Source organism: Hyaena hyaena, unplaced genomic scaffold (assembly GCF_003009895.1).
Source record: "Hyaena hyaena isolate Hyena2069 unplaced genomic scaffold, ASM300989v1 scaffold_262, whole genome shotgun sequence".
Lineage (NCBI taxonomy): Eukaryota > Metazoa > Chordata > Mammalia > Carnivora > Hyaenidae > Hyaena > Hyaena hyaena.
The window spans coordinates 2,261,095-2,279,055 of record NW_024080895.1 but is presented as its reverse complement, the minus strand read 5'-3'; the positions used below and the strand labels follow the sequence as shown (position 1 = coordinate 2,279,055).

The following is a 17,961-nucleotide window of genomic DNA, read 5'->3' as shown; positions in this document are numbered from 1 at the left end:
CCCTCTACTTAGCCTCTTAATGATGACATGCCTGGAGACCCAATCCTTGAGCTTCTTCTCTTCACTCTAAATTCATGAAGTTCATGAGTTCACTTGGTATTAGGTCTTTAAACATCTATATGCCTTGACTCCCAAATTTATATCAACTGTCCAGACTTGTCTCTCAACTCCAGATAGAGCTAGCCTTTTCTCTTACCATGCAAGACAAATCTCCACTTTAAAGCCTTTGTAAGGATGTTTCCTTTGCCTAGAATCCAAACGGCTACCTCCCTTACCTCTTACAATTGCCTCCTCAAAGTCATCTCTTCAATGAAGCCAACTCTAATCATTCCATTTAACCCTCTAGCCCACCCACTTGGCTGTAATTAAAGTTTTGTCAATTCCCATCCAGCATTACTATTTTTTCACAGCATCTAACACTTTCTAATATACTATTCAATTTCCTAACATATTCTGTATTTGGTTTATGATCCATCTCCACCTTGCTAAATTTGAAGTTCTTCAAGGGCAGAGATTTCTGTCTGTTTTCTTCACGATGGTAACTTAAGTGCCAGAGCATCACCAGGCACATAGTAGTTGCTACAATAAATATTTCTTGAGTGAAACAATGAACTTTCACCACAGTATTTTGAGGAAGGTACAATTATTCTTCTTTCCCACATGAGGAAACTGGAACTTAAAATTCATTAAAAGTCACACTACTTGTAATGGCAGGACCAAGATTTCAATCCAGACCTCTCCTCTGAGAGCCCATACTCACTATTCCATACCCAGTGGTGTTTACCCAAGGTGGACAGAGGAGATGGAGGAGGCCTAGATAAAGGATACAGTAGGGAGTTGAGGAAGGGGTAGAAATAAATCTTTATGTGTCAAGCTAAACAATTTGGACTGCTTTCCATGGCAGAAGCTCCGAAGTAAATGGTAATGTAATTAAATTTACATTTTGGAAAGATAACTTAAACAGCTGCCACATGGAACAGTGGAAACCAGCAAATTGCCAGTGGAGAAAAACACCACATTTGGGACTAAACTCAATTCTAAGATTTCCACAGCTAAAAAATGACTTTCTTCCTACTAACTCATTAGAGTATAGATCATTTACCCCAGTCCTCACTTAGAAAGTCTGACACAGCATGAATAGTTATGAAATTATACTTTATTCATATATATTAAATATTCATAAACTAAACAAATTAATTACTTTCCATTTGGGTACAGTCATAGTTGTCAGTGATATTCTGAAGCACCAGGCATGAGAAGGAAGGCTATTTTCTTAATTAGGAGACATGTCATATCACCTGACACATTCAAGTGCTGTCTGACATGCCTTTAGAGCAGTGGCTCATGATACAGATATGTTCCCATATAGGCAGTGACTGGATGGCATCATTTCATTCATAAGTGTTCATTGTATCATCAAGTGACATAAATGCACAACCCACATTATATCATCTAGTGACATAAATTGCTTCAATTGGCTGCCTAGCTGATCCCTGAGATTAGGCCTTGAAATCTCATAGTCTTGCCTAGTTAGTCAGAAGAAGAGAAGGGGAGAGGATTGATAGAATAGTCACAGGATAAAGGAATTATAAATAATATATATATTAATAGTCATTTTCGTTACATAAAAGTTGCTATTATAAATACTTTGATTGATGAGTCTAAAAATATATTCTTCATATAAATAATGTAAAATATTAAATATTAATAAATAGATTTAGATAAAAAATTCAAATATTGCAGGCAGGATGACCATTATTTCGATGCTCTCCGGCCTTGAAACAGATTCTGGCTCCTTTTCCTCTTTCTGAGGTTAGATCTTGGTGAGAGATCATTCATCACTTTGAAGAGTTCATTTATCGCTTTGCGCTGGACCTGCAGATCATTTACCTATTGGAAAGAAAGCAGCAAAATTAATATCAGGCATACAAGCCATCAGGATATTCTGCTGTTAATATCATGAAAATGCAAGTATTCCTTCAAAACAAATGATTTTCATTGTCAATTTATTACCTTAATATATAATGATGGTTTCTTCACTTATTAGGACTCAAGCTATAATTAAATTGCCACTTGTGCTGTAATATGATGGGGTACGTGATATATCCTTAAATTTACTGCTATAGAATTCTCAAAATCATATAGGGAAAAGAGCCTTGGAGTGATAAAAAATGTGGGTTTGAATCCTGTGTGTGCAATAACTGTTACTTTGAACTAGTCTCTTAACCTCTCTGAACCTCTGTTTTTTCATCTAAATAATGAGGAGATTATTTCAATCACCTCTAGGCTCTCTACCAATTCTACCCACCTTGTATTTTAGTTAATCTTTCCTGTAAGTATCAAATTAGTTACTATAGGTCAATGGTTCTCACTTTTGGTGTATAGCAGAACCCCCTGGAGACCTAATGAAGAACTCAGAGACCCAGATACATGAAGTCAGAGAAGACCAGGCAGTTGTGTGGTCACTACGCTCCCCAGGTGACTCTGTTACTCACTAAAGTTTGAGAACCACCAATACAGACACCAAGTCTAAGACAGATGAATACTGTAATTTTTCATTTCCCCCAAATTAGCTCAGTCTCATCACTTCCACAATGGGATTATAAATAAACACTAATCATATTTATATGGCAATAATCAATTACTGGTATAAACATTTAAAATTAGGAATTGCAGGAAATTTCCCTGAACCTTTCTATCCCAGCAAACTGGACTATTTCCTCACTCTAACCTACAGGAACATTTAGGTGAATTCATGTTTAATAAAATAGGGACCATTTATTTTCATCTTGGCTGTGCCACGATTTTTCTTTCTAATACTGGAAACACTATGGCCACCTCGCTACATTTCCGAGAATAACTAGGGAGATCTAGGCTTCAGAACTAATTATTTAAAAGCATAACATTCTTAAATATGTTAGCAATTGAGCAAAGGGACACAATTGAGAGCTCACTCAGAATCACCCATCGTGAAGCAGAATCCTTGGAGCTTCTGGGAAGGATGGGACCCACAGAATTTTTTCAGGGCCCAGTGACAGCAGAGTAGAAAAAAGTTTCTACCAGCTGTGTTTGCAAGTGATAGATTTTACTTTCCAGTGTTTAAAGTATCACCAAGAAACTAAGAGACTCATCCAGGAATGAAGAGTAAGCCAGAGGCATCACTGGGTCAGGATGAGGACTTTTTCAGGCTTTAGCATGTGACCATAGGAGAGCCACTGAACGTCAGAAAACACTGTCAGTGCAAAGTAGTAATGGTATGATAATTTTCCAAACTACTTTTGTAGCATCTTGAGACTAGAGAGATCCTGAAGAACAAGCACTTAACTGAGAGAGGCAGGCCCACGCAGTGACAGCTTCCAAATCCTGAGAGGACAAGTCATCACAGGACCCCTCCCTTTCTCATTCAGACCTATTACATCAAAGCCAAACCCAGAGGAATCTAGAGGCCTTTGTCTCCTAGATAAAAATTTGGAAAATGGGATTTGTCTTTATGCTTCAAAGTTATCTTTCAGCATCTAGATGCCGTAACGTTAAGATTCAAGACAATTTCTGGGGTGCCTGGGTGGCTCAGTCGGTTAAGCAACCAACTTTGGCTCAGGTCATGATCTCACAGTTTGTGGGTTTGAGCCCCGCGTCAGGCTCTGTGCTGACAACTAGCTAAGAGCCTGGAGCCTGTTTCAGATTCTGTGTCTCCCTCTCTCTCTGACCCTCCCCTGCTCTCTCTCTCTCTCTCAGAAATAAATAAAACATTTTTTAAAATTTTAAAAAAATGATTCAAGACAACTTCATCAGATAAGGCTTGGGAACCTATGGATTTTTCCAGCTGAGATGGTTTAGCATCCAAAAGTTGACAGAACAATTTTTTCATTAAGGTATGAATTCTATTTTCTTCCCTAAAAGCAAACACTTTCTCACTGCTACTTGGACTGCACAATAACGAGGGATTGACCAGAGCTTGGCAGGGGAATGCACCTAGTACTTTTTCAATGGCCATACCTTTTAGCTATCTCATTCTCTTTTTATATCCACATGATTATACAGTTTTAGAGCAAAGGAGACCACAGAAATTATAGTGAACCCAAAAGGCTCTTTTAGGATGAGGAAACTGAGCATTAGTCAGGCCTGTGGTTCATCTGAAACCATGTGGTTCCTTGGTGGCCAAGCTGGAAGGAGGGCACAAATTTTCTCCATCCCACTCCCTGCTCCCCACTGCACTTTCCATTAAGAGCTGCAGCCTCCCATCCAAAGCAAGAGAATTTCCCTCACACAAAAAAGGGGCAATGAGAGAAGTGCTTCTCAGTGCTCCCCTTGACTCCACTACTTCCTTCTCGCTGGATTTGTCCATTCACTTGTCTTTGCACAACAGAGATAATGCCAGCATTTCCCCAAATCACAAAATTTAATGATTTCCATGCTGACTTGGCAAAGTCACCCAAAAGCACAAATGGAATTACTAAGGAGGAGTTTTGGCCGTGGGTTCATTTCATAGTTTTAACAACTGTACCCAGTAGCTGATCTACTTTCTGGAAATTAGATATTTTGTAAGATCCTCTGTAATGAAACCAAAGAAAGAATTAAGATCAACTCACAGGAATTTGAGTCAGCTTGAGGAAGTCATTCCGTTTATCAGAGCTGCTATTTAACAGCTTATCAAGCATGTCTTCCTTGATGGTATCCATGCTCCTTTGAATGAGCTGGTTATCTTTCAAGTTTTCAAACATTTTCAAGTAGAAAGAGACAATTTGGCTTTGAATTACTGTTTTATCACTCTCCTTGGAAGAAAAGATCACAAAGAGAGGTCAATGAGAATTTATGCATCAGAAAAGAAGCAACAAGAAAATCAGCCAATTGAAAAAATCCAGCTTACCTCTCTCCAGTTCTTCAAAATATCTATGAAAAGCGACCCACCATCTGCTACATCTGGATTACTTGCGTTCTAAAAAAAAAAAGAAAGAAACGTGGTTTACAATTAGTCCATTAATTTCCATAAAACTGCACTTCAAGTATTGCTGACAATATTCGCTGATTTTCTTTTCAACACTATTAAAGCTGTTATGTTGGATATAACCAAAGACTATCATGCCATTTTAGCTTTCTTATTTTCTAGTATAACTCTTAAATTGCAATATTACAAATAAATTCAAGAAGGCCTACGATACTTCAATTATCCCAAATAACTACAGTAAGAAAAAAAGTATTTTCAAGCTTAGTAAAAAAAAAAAAAAAAAAAATTCAGCAAAATCATCTCACTATAAAATACTGCCCCCTTATGGTACTGGTTTCCATAACATCTACCTGTGACCTGTATGGCATTACGTCAGCTTTAAAAGATAGTTCCCAATGTGTGCATGTGAGAGAGACATTTGATTTGACGATGTGAGAATAAAATAGCCTATGAATGCTTGAATATAAGTATAACAGCTACAATTATTATAGCTACATTTTGGACAAATAATAAAATATTTGAAATGTAAAAACTATTTTAATTAACCATAAATAAAATTTTAAAAAGCTCATAAAACAAAATGAAAAACCTTTTAATAGAAGCCAGATTATAACCCCTACAAAATCTCAGCAAGTAACTGAATTCAAGAATAATTCCTAGATATTCTAGAACTTTGAAACCATTTTTTTTTTTTTTTGGAGAAAAACACTTGTAATCTTTTTTTAAGCCCAAACTTAAGCACCTCACATTTTTTCATTAATTATTTCAGACTACCATTCTTCATGTTAACCTTGACCTTCCATTGCTACCATCATTCCTGATGTTCCAGAGTACTCTGATGATCTGGATGGCTAGTCATTGTTTCAATACACACACTACCCAAAATCACAATTGAATGGATTCTCACCACAAAATTATCAAAATCATTGTGTTTTATACCCATGTTATTCTCATCTTTTGGAAGACTCATGAATGCCCCCTAAATCTCTATAGCAAGTTGAGCAGAGGGTAAAAACAACATTTAGATCATGTAGTTAAAAACCACAGGTAGTAAATAGGCAAAATTACACCAAGTCTTCTCAAGATGACTATGGCAGCATATCATAGATACAACTCCAAGTCAACATGTATTCATCTCAACCCAAACGAGTGTTATTAAAAGGTCATACTTACAAAATAGTCCCTTAGGTTTTCTATTTCCCTAAAAATTATGGACTGACAGTAATAGCCAGACGAACACAAAATTATGCAAAGCTGAAAGGCGAAGATAAAACTTGTGTAATTCATCTTTTCAGAGAGTTAGGTCGAAGTAGTTGAAATCAGTAGCTCCCAGATTAAGTTGATCAGGTCCGAAGGACTTAGCCGATCTTTCTTTTCTAATAGCCGACCAGCAGACAATCAGAAAAATGTACTGCATCTCCTTTTGCTGCCGGTATTTATACCTAACTGAAGTCCTCAAGATTACGTATTTTCACAAGTTTTTTTTCAGATGAGATGGTGACAGATAGGCAGAGATGCTAGTTTGTATTAATAACTATGGTTTTGTGGCATTTTGGTGTTGTAGTTAGAGTTTCCTTTCAACTCCTTGGGTCTTTTGACGATAAGACAGACCCATTATGCCCACCTGTACCATTCTTGTGGGGTCCTCTGAAAGCACTTTTACTTCACACCATTCGGGGATTGGAAATTTTTTTGCACCTCCATCCTTTCCCCTTGTAAAATGTTGAGTTTTCATCCACAAAGCACATCGATCATTTGTTTGTGGTCGGGAGCAAGTGAAAAAAGGAAATTGTAGGGGCACTCAAACCTTTACAAAGGGGATGCCTTTTAAAATTTTTCTTGCAAATGACCAGAAAGCAAGGAAAGAATGTGGTTCAAAGACCAAGGTGGTGAGGAAGTCCTTCATCAGAGTTGGTTAGTAAAATATCTACCACAACTTTGCATTGCCCTGGACCAATACTGCCCAGTAGAAATATAATGTAAGGTAAACAGAGAAATTTAAACTTTCTAGTAGCTTTATTAAGAAAAGTAAAAAGAAAAGGGTAAAAATAATGTTTAAAATATATTGTACTTAAACCAATCTACCCAAAATATAATTTTAATAGGTGCCAATACACAAAATTATTAATAAGACATTTTATACTTTTTGTCATACTAAATCCTAGAAATCCAGCATGTGTTTTACACCTACAGCATGTCTCAATTTGGACAAGTCATATTTCAAATGCTCAATAGCCACATGTGGCTAGAGACTACCACGTTGAACAGTATAGCTCTAGATGATCAATTAATAACCAAATACAAATTAATAATGGAGAATCTTTTTTCTTTTTTATTTCTTTGCATTCCAAATACAAAAGAATAGGATTCTTTCTCTTCCCTCAATAATTTGCTTTTGAGGTAAAACACTTCAGGATTGTACAGAAGGCCCTCAACTCTTCAGCCCCCCTTGCGTTTCAACCTGCATGCTCTATACATTGGACTATTATATTCATGGATGCAGACCTGAACTCTGGCTCCACGACTATCAGGCTATGTGATTTGGAGGAAGCTTCTTAACTCTCCTATGACCCCGTTTCCTTATCTTTAAAACAGGACTGGTATTAGTACCTCCTTCCAGGTTTCAGTTGAAAGTTAAATCACATGTGAAGTCTAAGAATTTTGCCTGGCATGCAGTAAGCACTCAAGAATAGTTATCTGTTGTTAGATGGTTATGACTAGACATTCCTAAAAAGAACACACCCTGAACCTTTGTTTATCCTATTCCTTTGCCTTTGAGTTCCCTTCCCTGTCATCTGCCCCTCAGAATGATACCCATCCATGCAAGCCCAACATAAAAACCATTATTTTCTCCACAAGTTCTCCCAAAATTATCCTTATTAAAATTAATCTGATATCCTCTGCTCAGGCCTAGAACTTGGTTCATACATTTTTTTTTTTTAAGTAAGCTCTATGCCCAATGTCAGAATCAAACTCATGACCCCAAGATCAAGAGTTGCTGGCTCTACTGACTGAGCCAGCCAGGCCCCCTTGGTTCATACTTCTTTACGAGCACTGACCCTTCATTCTCAGAGTTATTTATGTGTCATCTCCCTTGTTAGACTGTGTTCCTTAAAACCAGAAATTGTATTGCTTTTGTAACCCTCTTTGTTCCCTAAAAGCATGTTCACATAGAGATTTACCCATAGACAGCTCTGAATAAATGTGAATCTGAACGCTTAATTGGAGATCTGCTCTGAGTTACTTTCCCTCAAGTTCTAATTACAATGTTATCAGACCTGCCTGTAGGCAGCTGGGTTTAAATTAAATAGAATTTATGGTTAATATTGGAAACATGGTGCCATGCCTCTTTAGCCAGTTGCTGCTTACTGGGACAATTTCATGTTTTATTTTATGTGCAAAAACCAGGAAACCCATTGAGGGGCTATCTTCTCAAAGAATAAACAAGATCAAAACCTATCTGTGGGACTAAAGCTTCATGTTAAACAAGTAAAAGGTATGGAAGTTACAAGCTCTATTGTAGCTATCCTCAAGGAAAAATATGGCCCAGACAATGTGCTCTGAAAGTGACAGACTAACAAGAAAGGCTTATCAAAGCCTTGCAACACACTGTAAGCACTCACCACTATCTAGGAAACCAATGGTCAAACTCTTTATTACTGGAAGGAATACTTCCAACCTTATGAAAAGGAGTAAAAATTGGACCTGCCCATCCCTTGATGTATCCACTGAAATATGGTGTTGGGGTGAAGAATTAAGAATAGTGGTGCCTATGTGGCTCAGTCAGTTAAGCATTCATTTCTTGATTTCAGCTCAGGTCTTGATCTCAGGGTTGTGAATTCAAGCCCCACATTGGGCTCCTCACTAGGCATGAAACCTACTTTAAAAAAAAATAGTGGGGACCATAATTGGGAATTTATATTGATTGTCTGGGAGTTTGTAAATTGAGAATGCTTATTCAAAACCGCAGATATATATTAGGAATATGTTTATAATATGGCATATGTTTGGGATTAGTAACTACATGACTAAAATACAAGCTCTAATAACTCTTGATAACAAGATAAAGAACAGCACAGAATTATGGAATTAGGGAGATTATCTATGGTCTAGTCCCTCCCTTTTGTAGTTTTGTAAACCAAGACCCAGAGAAACAGAATGGTGTGCTTAAATTCATTCACCTGGATAATGTAGAGCTAAGTCTAGAACTAAGATCTTTAATCTGCCTGTCCCTCAATCAATCAATATCTATTAAGATTATTATATATATCTATAACTGTGTTACATATGCAACTTCAAATAATTACATCCTATCAAGCTTTGGTTCCGAGAATTTTTTTTCTGTAGAACTTGTGACATAATAGTCATTTTTTAAATTCTTAAAAAAATAGTAAGACTGCAAAGAAAAGTTTTAAAATTCCCAGACTTGCCTGCAGGCCCAACTTCATGGGCATCATACAATCTATCAACACCCTGCACTTGAAAGAAACTGCATTTAGTTTAAACACTCTTTTGTTACCTTTTTAAAATCCCTAATAATTTTTTAACAAGGGACCTCATTTCATTTTGCACTGGTTCCTGCAAATTATATACCTGGTCTTATACCACATTCTATTAGATTTTCATCTTTCACTGTATGAATCTTTCGTTCAGAACGTTGTCACTACAATTGTATTTCCTTTCATGATCTTTTCCTGTCCTGTAGCTTTACCAAAGAAGACATTTCTCTCTCTTTTCTGCCTGTAAAACACCTTGTGTTACACATGCAAACTAGAGGTTTCACACTTCGTTGGTTCAGCCAACTCTGAGACTGCAGAATATTTCACCACCAAGATATCCTTTAAAAGTTTTACAAACCCACCAGGAGCCCAAGTGTGACCATATTACTAAAACAAAGGGGCTGAAAACTTTCTTTTTTCTTTTCAGCTAGACTTTCTTTCTGAAAACTGGCTATGATTATTCATTAGGCGTCAGCAAGATTTTCGATCTTGTCTCATGCTATCCTCATTCTTAACTGAGTAGGTAATCGTAAGACAAAATTTACACCTTGGTTACGCTCTTTCCTCCGTGATCAGCAGTCATATCCCTCGTGCTCACAACCAAATTATCTCATCCAGATTTTGCTGTAGATTTCTTCCACCAAGTATGAGTCAATATTGGATCTATGCCCCCACACTATTTCGACTCCTGGAACTCCTGACATCATGCAAGCCGAGCCTACAGAAGAAGAATGACATACAGAATGGAAGTCCGTGCGGACTCAGATTTTCCCCATAATTTGACTCATAAAATCCCATATGTTAGAGTTTTCTGAATCCCCCTTTTTCTTTCATGCCATCTTGGCAAATTTGAGAGGTAGTTCAAAGAATATAGAAGACACTATACTTACGTAATATAGTCGTCGGCTCACAAAATTCTCAATTTTAAATCACATGGGATTGTGCCTTGATAGCCTAGAGATTAAGGCCATGCTTTGAAGGTCATATTTCTATTACACAAGGAATTTCAACGTACCTATTAAGTGCCAAGAACTATGATTGACCCAGAGAAATCAAAGAAGGATGGGACACCTCTGTTGTAAAAATATTTATTTATATCCTAATTTCAATTCATTAGTAAGTACTTATTGAGCACCTACTATATGCCTATAGCTTTAGGGGTTACAAAGATGTTAAGAGTGAGACAATCTAGTAGGAGCATATGTCATCACGTTGGTAACGGGTTGATTCCATTATTCTGGGTGCTGAATAGATATCCATATTCTCCTTCTTTTCTCTATGTGCGTCCTTCCTGGGGGGTTCATACAGTAGAAGAGGACCAATTATTGTGTGGAAGGAAAAACATGCCTGACACACGCATTACATTCCTTCCACCTACACCAATAGCAGATATCACTAGTCAGTCATCGCATTCTTTCCTATGTCAAAGTTTAGATGAAGCCTCTGAATCCATTTCAACACTGAAGTCTACATAGGTACTGCCAATTCATTAATGTTTCATTATCTATGTTTCTTCTTGCGGCTAAGATTTACTTGTTGCTATGTCCCTTACCTAGATTTAATAGATGATTTCGTTTCATTACAAAGACATAAAAGACATTATCTCTTCCTCTGAGAACATCAGTATTACAGAAAAACATTACAACGCATGAAGTTATATAGGGGAAAGATCTTTGGTCTAACAGAAAGGAGTCTCAAATTCTGGTCCTAATCCACTACTAGTATGATGTGAATTTTAAGCAAAGCCTTTATTTATGCCTTACGTGTCAGCTACATCATCTTTAAAAGAAGAGTTGGGGACACCTGGGGGGCACAAGTGGTAAACAGTCCAACTCTTGATTTTGGCTCAGGTCATAATCTCACAGTTTTGTGAATTTGAGCCCCACATTGGGCTGTGCACTGACAGCAGAGGCTGCTTGGGGCTCTCTGTCTCCCTCTTTCTCTGCCTCTCCCCCACTCATGCTGTCTATGTCTCTCTCAAAATAAATTAATAAACATAAAAAACAATTTAAAAGAAGAGTTGGATCCAATGAACTGTATTTTCTTCCATTTGTAACATTCTCTTTTCCTATGACTATGATTTATCAAGAATACAAGACATCACTAAGAACTAAGGTGCATGAGGTACAAACTCCAACAAACTTACAAACTGAAAGAGAAATAATGGTCTGAATGGTGGGAAAGTTGAGGAATTTCATCAGTGGCTCAAGTTCTCAATTTAAGGTGAATTTCAGCTTTGAGTTTGAACTGAGCCTTGAAAGATATACAGAGTTTGTAAGATCAGATAAGGAATGACCTCTTACAGTTTGTACTTAATCCTAAAGGCCATGTGCTTCTTTTCCCAATGACCTAAAAAAGTGAGTTGTCCTCTGGGCAGTCCTTAATATGGCATTATGTTTTGAAAACATGCTTTTTTCCAAAAGAGGCATACCTTTCTATCTCTCATAATAAAAGTTCCATATAGCACATTTAGATTTTCCCCAGGTTATGTGGAGGAAGAATTCTGAATCTACTACCATTCAATAAATAATATTTTAATTTTTTAATGTTTATTTCTTTATTTTGAGAGAGAGAGAGAAAGCGTAAATGGGGGAAGGGCAGAGAGAAAAAGGGAGAGACAGAATCCCAAGCAGGCTTTGTGCTCTCATCACAGAACCAATATAAGGCCTAATCCCATGAATCATGAAATCATGACCGAAGCCAAAATCAAGAGTCAGATACTTCACCGACTGAGCCACTCAGGCACCCAGTAATAAGTATTTTAAAACATGTTTTGATAAGTCATTATTACTGTGTCCTTAATCCTTAAATCAATGTGTGAAGTACCTGAGCCAAATTCCCATCTATAAATTTTTAAATGGAAAGTTTTCCATGGTTATAAAATTAAATGGTATCCTTTAAATAAAAAAACAAAAAACAAACAGAAAATCCAGAAGAGCACAAGAAAAAGAAAAAAATCATCTAAGATTTTACTACCTGTAAGTACATACTGTTATCATTTTAGCACAGATTCATTTATATTTTTTCTGTATATTACAGTGTCTGGCACAAAATTATTCCTCAATAAAATTTTTTTCATTTAAAAAAATCTTTTTAATGTTTATTATTATTGAGACAGAGAGAAACCCAGCATGAGTCGGGGAGGGGCAGAGAGAGGGGGAGACACAGAATCTGAAACAGGCTCCAGGCTCTGAATTGTCAGCACAGAGCCCGACACAGGGCTCAAACCCATGAACCGTGATATCATGACCTGAACCGAAGTCAGATGCTCAACCGACTGAGCCACCCAGGCACCCCCTCAATAAACTTTTGTGGATTAATTAACTATGAAGAAAAATAACTCAGTGGTTAAGTACAAACGCTCTGGAGTCAGGCTGTTGGGTTCAGTCATGAGTTTCCTCCTCACTATCTGTTAAGTTGAAGTGAGTTACTTAATTTTTATGTTTCTGTTTCCTCATATATAAAAAGCTGATATAATTTGTAGCTATCTCAAAGCACTTCATGAATATGAATTAGGAAATATGTGTAAAGGTGCAATACCTTACATACAGTAAGAGCTCAATAAATGTTGGTCAACATTACTTTTATCTTCCAGTACCCAGATCTAGTCTTCTTCCTGGCACATGGAACACTTCACAGCCTCTTGCAGTTAGGTGGGATCTTGTGACTTTTTCTGGCCAGTCTATTTTAAGTCTAAACAATGTGTTATTTCTGGGCCAAAGAATGAGTAAATCCCCTAGGAAGACTTCTAGTTCTCTCTTCCCTTGCTGCAGCAATGGTGGAGATCACATGTTTTAAAGAGATGAAACATGGGAGATCAAATATATATATTACTTCCACTTTCCTTCAGATTCTCTATAATTAATAATAATAATATTAATAAAGGAATAAAAAGTCTATCAAGCCTCAAAGACAGAGAGAACAAGACATCAGCAGATGAGAAATGTCATAGAGCTTTAAAAGATGGAAAGAGGTTGAGCATATTAAAACTGACTTCAACTTTAATTTCTCCACTGTGACAAGAACAAAGTAGAAGAATTCAACAAGGTGAAAATGAGTTCACAATGTAGGTATGCAGAAGATTCAAGAATTGGTCTATCAACAACCTTTGAAAGAGGAAGTTCAGGGGAGGGTTGAAAACAGGACAACTGGTGGAAATACATGTAAGATGTAATTAGATCTTTCTACGAGCCCATTCAGTCAAGCCAGTACCTATGCCAAACCTTGTCTGAAACCTGGACATTTACTGTCCAGAAAGGTCCTTGATACTAGCACTGCTGAGGAGGAAGTGCAGTGTCCTGATAAGATTAAGATTTACTAGAAAATCAATATACTGAACAGTGAGAGACCATCAGGCTTCCAAAATGCTTACTGTCAGCAACAAAGTGACTAGAAAATTTGTCTTTAAGAAAACTGATTAGCCCAAAGGAAAAGACATACTGACAGTTAGGGTTTCCCCTAATGAAACATGACAGTTTCAAGTATCACCATAGTAGGATGCTTGTAAGTCATGGTTCTCTATCTACGCAGATAATGCACCCATTCCAACAATTAGGAACTTATTATTAAGCACAAAACACAAATGACCACAAAGCATTTCAGAAAACACTTTAGGGTAAAGACAAAGTACCAAAAAACAAATAGAAAAAAAAATAATAAATTCAGAGGAAAAAGAGACAAAGCAGAGTAAAAAAAAATGAAGAGAAAAAATAAAAAAGAGATCATGAAACCAGAACATTTAGAGAATAATGATCTCTCAGAACTTAAAACGGTAGCAACAGAAGTTTAAAAAGCAATAAAAGGGTTATAAGTCAAAGTTGAAGAAATCCCCAGGACAGAACAAAACGACTGACTGAGAACTGGAAAAATAGAAAGAAAGATAATTAGGAAAATGAAGTTGATTCAGGAAGTTCAACACCTAAGTAGTTGGAGCTCCAGAAAAAGAAAAGAAACGATTAAAGAAAGAAAGTTAGCAAGGAAATTATTTAATTTTCCAATTAAAAAAACCACATTAGCTTCCAAAATGAAAAGCTTGATGAATTCCCGGCAAAGTGAGTAAACAAAAGACAGACCCAAGGATACATTATGAAATTTCAGAGAATCTTGGATACAAAGAAGATCCCCAAAGTTCAAGAAAGAAAGGCAGGTCACATAAGAAGGATAAGGAAATAGAATGTCATCTAACTTCTCAATAGCAGTTCTGGAAGCTGAAGGTTTATGGTGCAATGTCTTCAAACATCTGATTAAATCTGAATAAATAATGTCCAGACTAGAATTTCACACTCAGCCAAACTATCAATCAGCTGTTTTGGATAAGAAGATTTTTATTCATGCAAGATCTCATAGCTTTATTTCCCATGTACCCTTTCTCATGAAGGATCTTGAGGAAGTTGAGAAAGTGTTTAACCAAAATGAAAAACCAGTCAAGGAAGGAGACCTAGGATCCAAGAAACAGAGAATCCAACACAGGAAAGAAGGTCAGAGATTTTCCAACAAGTTGCAAAGTTAGTCCCAAGAAGACAGTTATGTAATGGGCCTTCAGAGCAACCAGCACTTGTTGGGCCCAAAGGACTGAGGAGAACCAAGATAAAAAAGGAACTAATATGTGTTTGCCTACAGAGAAACTTCATCCCTGTCAGAGATTAGGGCTAGGAGATGGTGAATTAGTGAGGTGTGAGTGAAAAACTGAGAAAACCAAACAACATCAATAATTAACTCCGGGAAAAACAAATATTGTACAAGAAATAGATGCAAAAATGTACAACAATATTGTGAACAATATTTACCTAATACCTAATTTATAATAATGATGGGGTTTTGCAGTGTTGGGGGTTTGAGCTGACAGCCAACATAGAATTCTTGAGATGTCTTTTGTGCAAAAAGGTGATTTTATTAAAGCACAGAGACAGGACCTGTGGGCAAAAAGAGCGGCACTGGGGTTGTACTGATTATAAATTATGGAGTTGGAGGTAAAGGCTAAAGGGAGGCCTCCTGAAGGACCTTTATATGCTAAAGAGAATTAAGATCCTGGAGGTCTGGCTATTGTCAAGCTAAGGTTGCTTTCCTTAACATTAGATGGTAGAAAGTTCCAGGAGAAATGTTTTACTCTCCGGGTCTCAAGCATTGTCCTTGGGCTGCAGGTTATAAGGAAATTTTCATTTTACCTGCCATTTTCTTCTTGTCTTTGTTCCCCACATCACTTTGGAAAGTTGGGTGATGTTAGGGCTCTGGGAAACTGAGTCCACAGGTTTCTGGAGATTAGGCTACTGCTAAGATTGCATTTTTCTTGTAATTTACTAAGACATATATAAAATGATGGGGACCCATGTCCTGCATGACTATGACTATCAGTTAACCATTTGTTTTCTCCTTCTCTTAGTTTTAGAGCAGCCAGGAAATGCCTGAGGAATGTCAAACGTATCCCACCTAGCGCAGGAGGCGTTGTTAGCTTGTGCTTTAAGCTCAGTTTGCCTTGTGCTCCCTCATCAATAATGCAAACTTTACTCAAAAAAAAAAGTGTTACAGCTATAATGGGAAGATAGGAGAAAGGGGAGGCTATACATATGAATATACAGTAAAATAAGTCAATCATAATTTTCTGCAAAAGGAAATACATAAATCCTATCTAAAAATGGGGGAATACAATGTATGAAAATGTTTAGTGATACAGAGCTAAGTAGAAATTGGGCTAAGAAGTGAAGTTAAATAAACAAACTGATTGCCTTAGAGAAGTGTGTTTCAGGAATGGAAAAGCAGGGATCAGAGAGCTTATAGTATCATAGGCTTTGTTATAAGCTTTATAATAGTTGCAAAGTTTTGAAGTCCCCAAGACCAGCCTCATTTCTGACACCAATTGCAAGTTCAGGGTCCCCATACCACCCTCAGGTTCAATAGTTTGCGTAAAGGACTCACAGAGCACAGAAAAGGCATTTTATTTCTGGTTTGTCATACAAAAGGTTATGCTTTATTAAAAGCAAGATTTTAATATAGATTAAAGTCAGCAGAGGGGGGAGTCACGTAGGACAGGGTCTGGAAAGTTTCATGCTCAGAGCTCCCATTTGTCCTTTGCCAGTGGAGTCATGATCAGTATAGACTTCTCCTGGTAATATGTGCTAATATGCATGGAGTTTTCTCAACCAGGAAAGGCACCCAAGCTTTACTTTCCACACTTAACTGGGGCTTATATAGACATAGTTGACCAGCTGCATGACTGACCTTTGACCCCAGTCCTTCCAGAAGTCTAGCTGATATCTTGTGGCCCAAGGCCCCCACCATCAATCACATAGACTATCTGCGATCGCTCAAGGTCCCAAAGTAAACAATGATACTCATCAAACAGGGCTTTTAGAGGTTACCTCCCAGCATCTGAGGGCAAAGGCCACCTCCCTCTTTGGACAAGATTAATCTATTACTGAGTAATACTATGTGATTTTTTTTTTTTTTGACCAGCTTGTTCTGCTAGAACAGTATATATCTATATCCATAGCTATATATAATATGTATACTATAATATAATCATATATAAAATGTGTACTATCACTATATTCCTATATATGATTACCTTGTACCCAATTGGTAAATAGGAAAATTATATTGATAAAATATAATTTCATTCATACTGAATTTTTCCCAATTTTAAGAGAAAAGGTAATTAAGTACAAGTTTTCTCAACATTATAAAAAAGCCTTTGCAGTATTTGAAAACTTTAAGGAAAAAGTCAAAAGGTTACAGAAGTGTTTCATGTTAGGGCAAGTGCTGATTGGTCATGGATGCAAGAATTGTTAACTTTCAAGTCAAGGGGAAGCAGCAAGTACAGATGAAGAAACTGAAAAGATTTTTCCTCCTATTTACAAACAATGGATTAATTTAAGTGGCTGTACTCCAGATGGGTTTTTTAATTGGGATTTAAGGCAAATCTAAAAAGAGGAGGCTGCAGCCAGATTTTAAGGCTACAAAGGATTGATTCACTGTGATGATAGGTGGAAACTTCGCTAGAGATTTAACAATCTTTATGTTTTGATTAGAATTTTTGTCATTTTTGTTAATGCTCTGATTATAAAGCTTGAGAGGTATTAAATAGACTGCCCCAAACCTACTTAACCCCATAAACTTTGTTATTGTTAGAGATTTTGCAGAACACAAGGTTTTTGAAATATGATATGTGAAGACAGCAATGCTTGTACATGTATTACTTTGATAAAAGAAGAAATATTTTTAAAATACTCAAGTGATACACGTAATGATTATCATTACTTTGTTGTGGTTACTTAGGGAGAGCCTCACCTCGAAGTTACAATTTCTCAAATTAGCTGAGGCCATTAGAGGTCAAAACAGTGTATAAATTGAAGGCTTCCAACATCAGTGTGACAACAGCAAAGTGCAAGAAAATCTCAATAAATCTATATTTAACCTCCGGGAAATAAAGCTAACAGAGAAGTTTGTGCTCCCAAATATTCCTACCAGTTAAGGTAATGGTATCTGACAGTAATAGCTACCCGTGGTAAGTGCTTTATGTGC

At 36.9% G+C, this 17,961-nt stretch overlaps 1 protein-coding gene across 1 annotated transcript; it reads right to left on the bottom strand.

Annotated features, from left to right (window-relative positions):
- Positions 1 to 1,731: 1,731 nt before the first annotated feature.
- On the bottom strand, positions 1,732 to 6,330 carry IFNG (interferon gamma). Its single transcript, XM_039245647.1, has 4 exons — positions 6,119 to 6,330; positions 4,868 to 4,936; positions 4,590 to 4,772; positions 1,732 to 1,890 (listed from the first exon to the last, which is right to left on the bottom strand). Exons 1-4 carry the CDS (start codon positions 6,230 to 6,232, stop codon positions 1,756 to 1,758), a joined length of 501 nt encoding a protein of 166 aa, XP_039101578.1. The 5' UTR covers positions 6,233 to 6,330; the 3' UTR covers positions 1,732 to 1,755.
- Positions 6,331 to 17,961: the final 11,631 nt, after the last annotated feature.

Coding starts and splice junctions, on each gene's coding strand:
- IFNG (XM_039245647.1), bottom strand. CDS start 6,232: ATGAATTACACAAGTTTTATCTTCGCCTTTCAGCTTTGCATAATTTTG. Junction 4,773..4,867: donor TTTTGAAGAACTGGAGAGAG/GTAAGCTGGATT, acceptor TTTTCTTCCAAG/GAGAGTGATAAAACAGTAAT. Junction 1,891..4,589: donor TCAAGCTGACTCAAATTCCT/GTGAGTTGATCT, acceptor TCTTTCCAATAG/GTAAATGATCTGCAGGTCCA.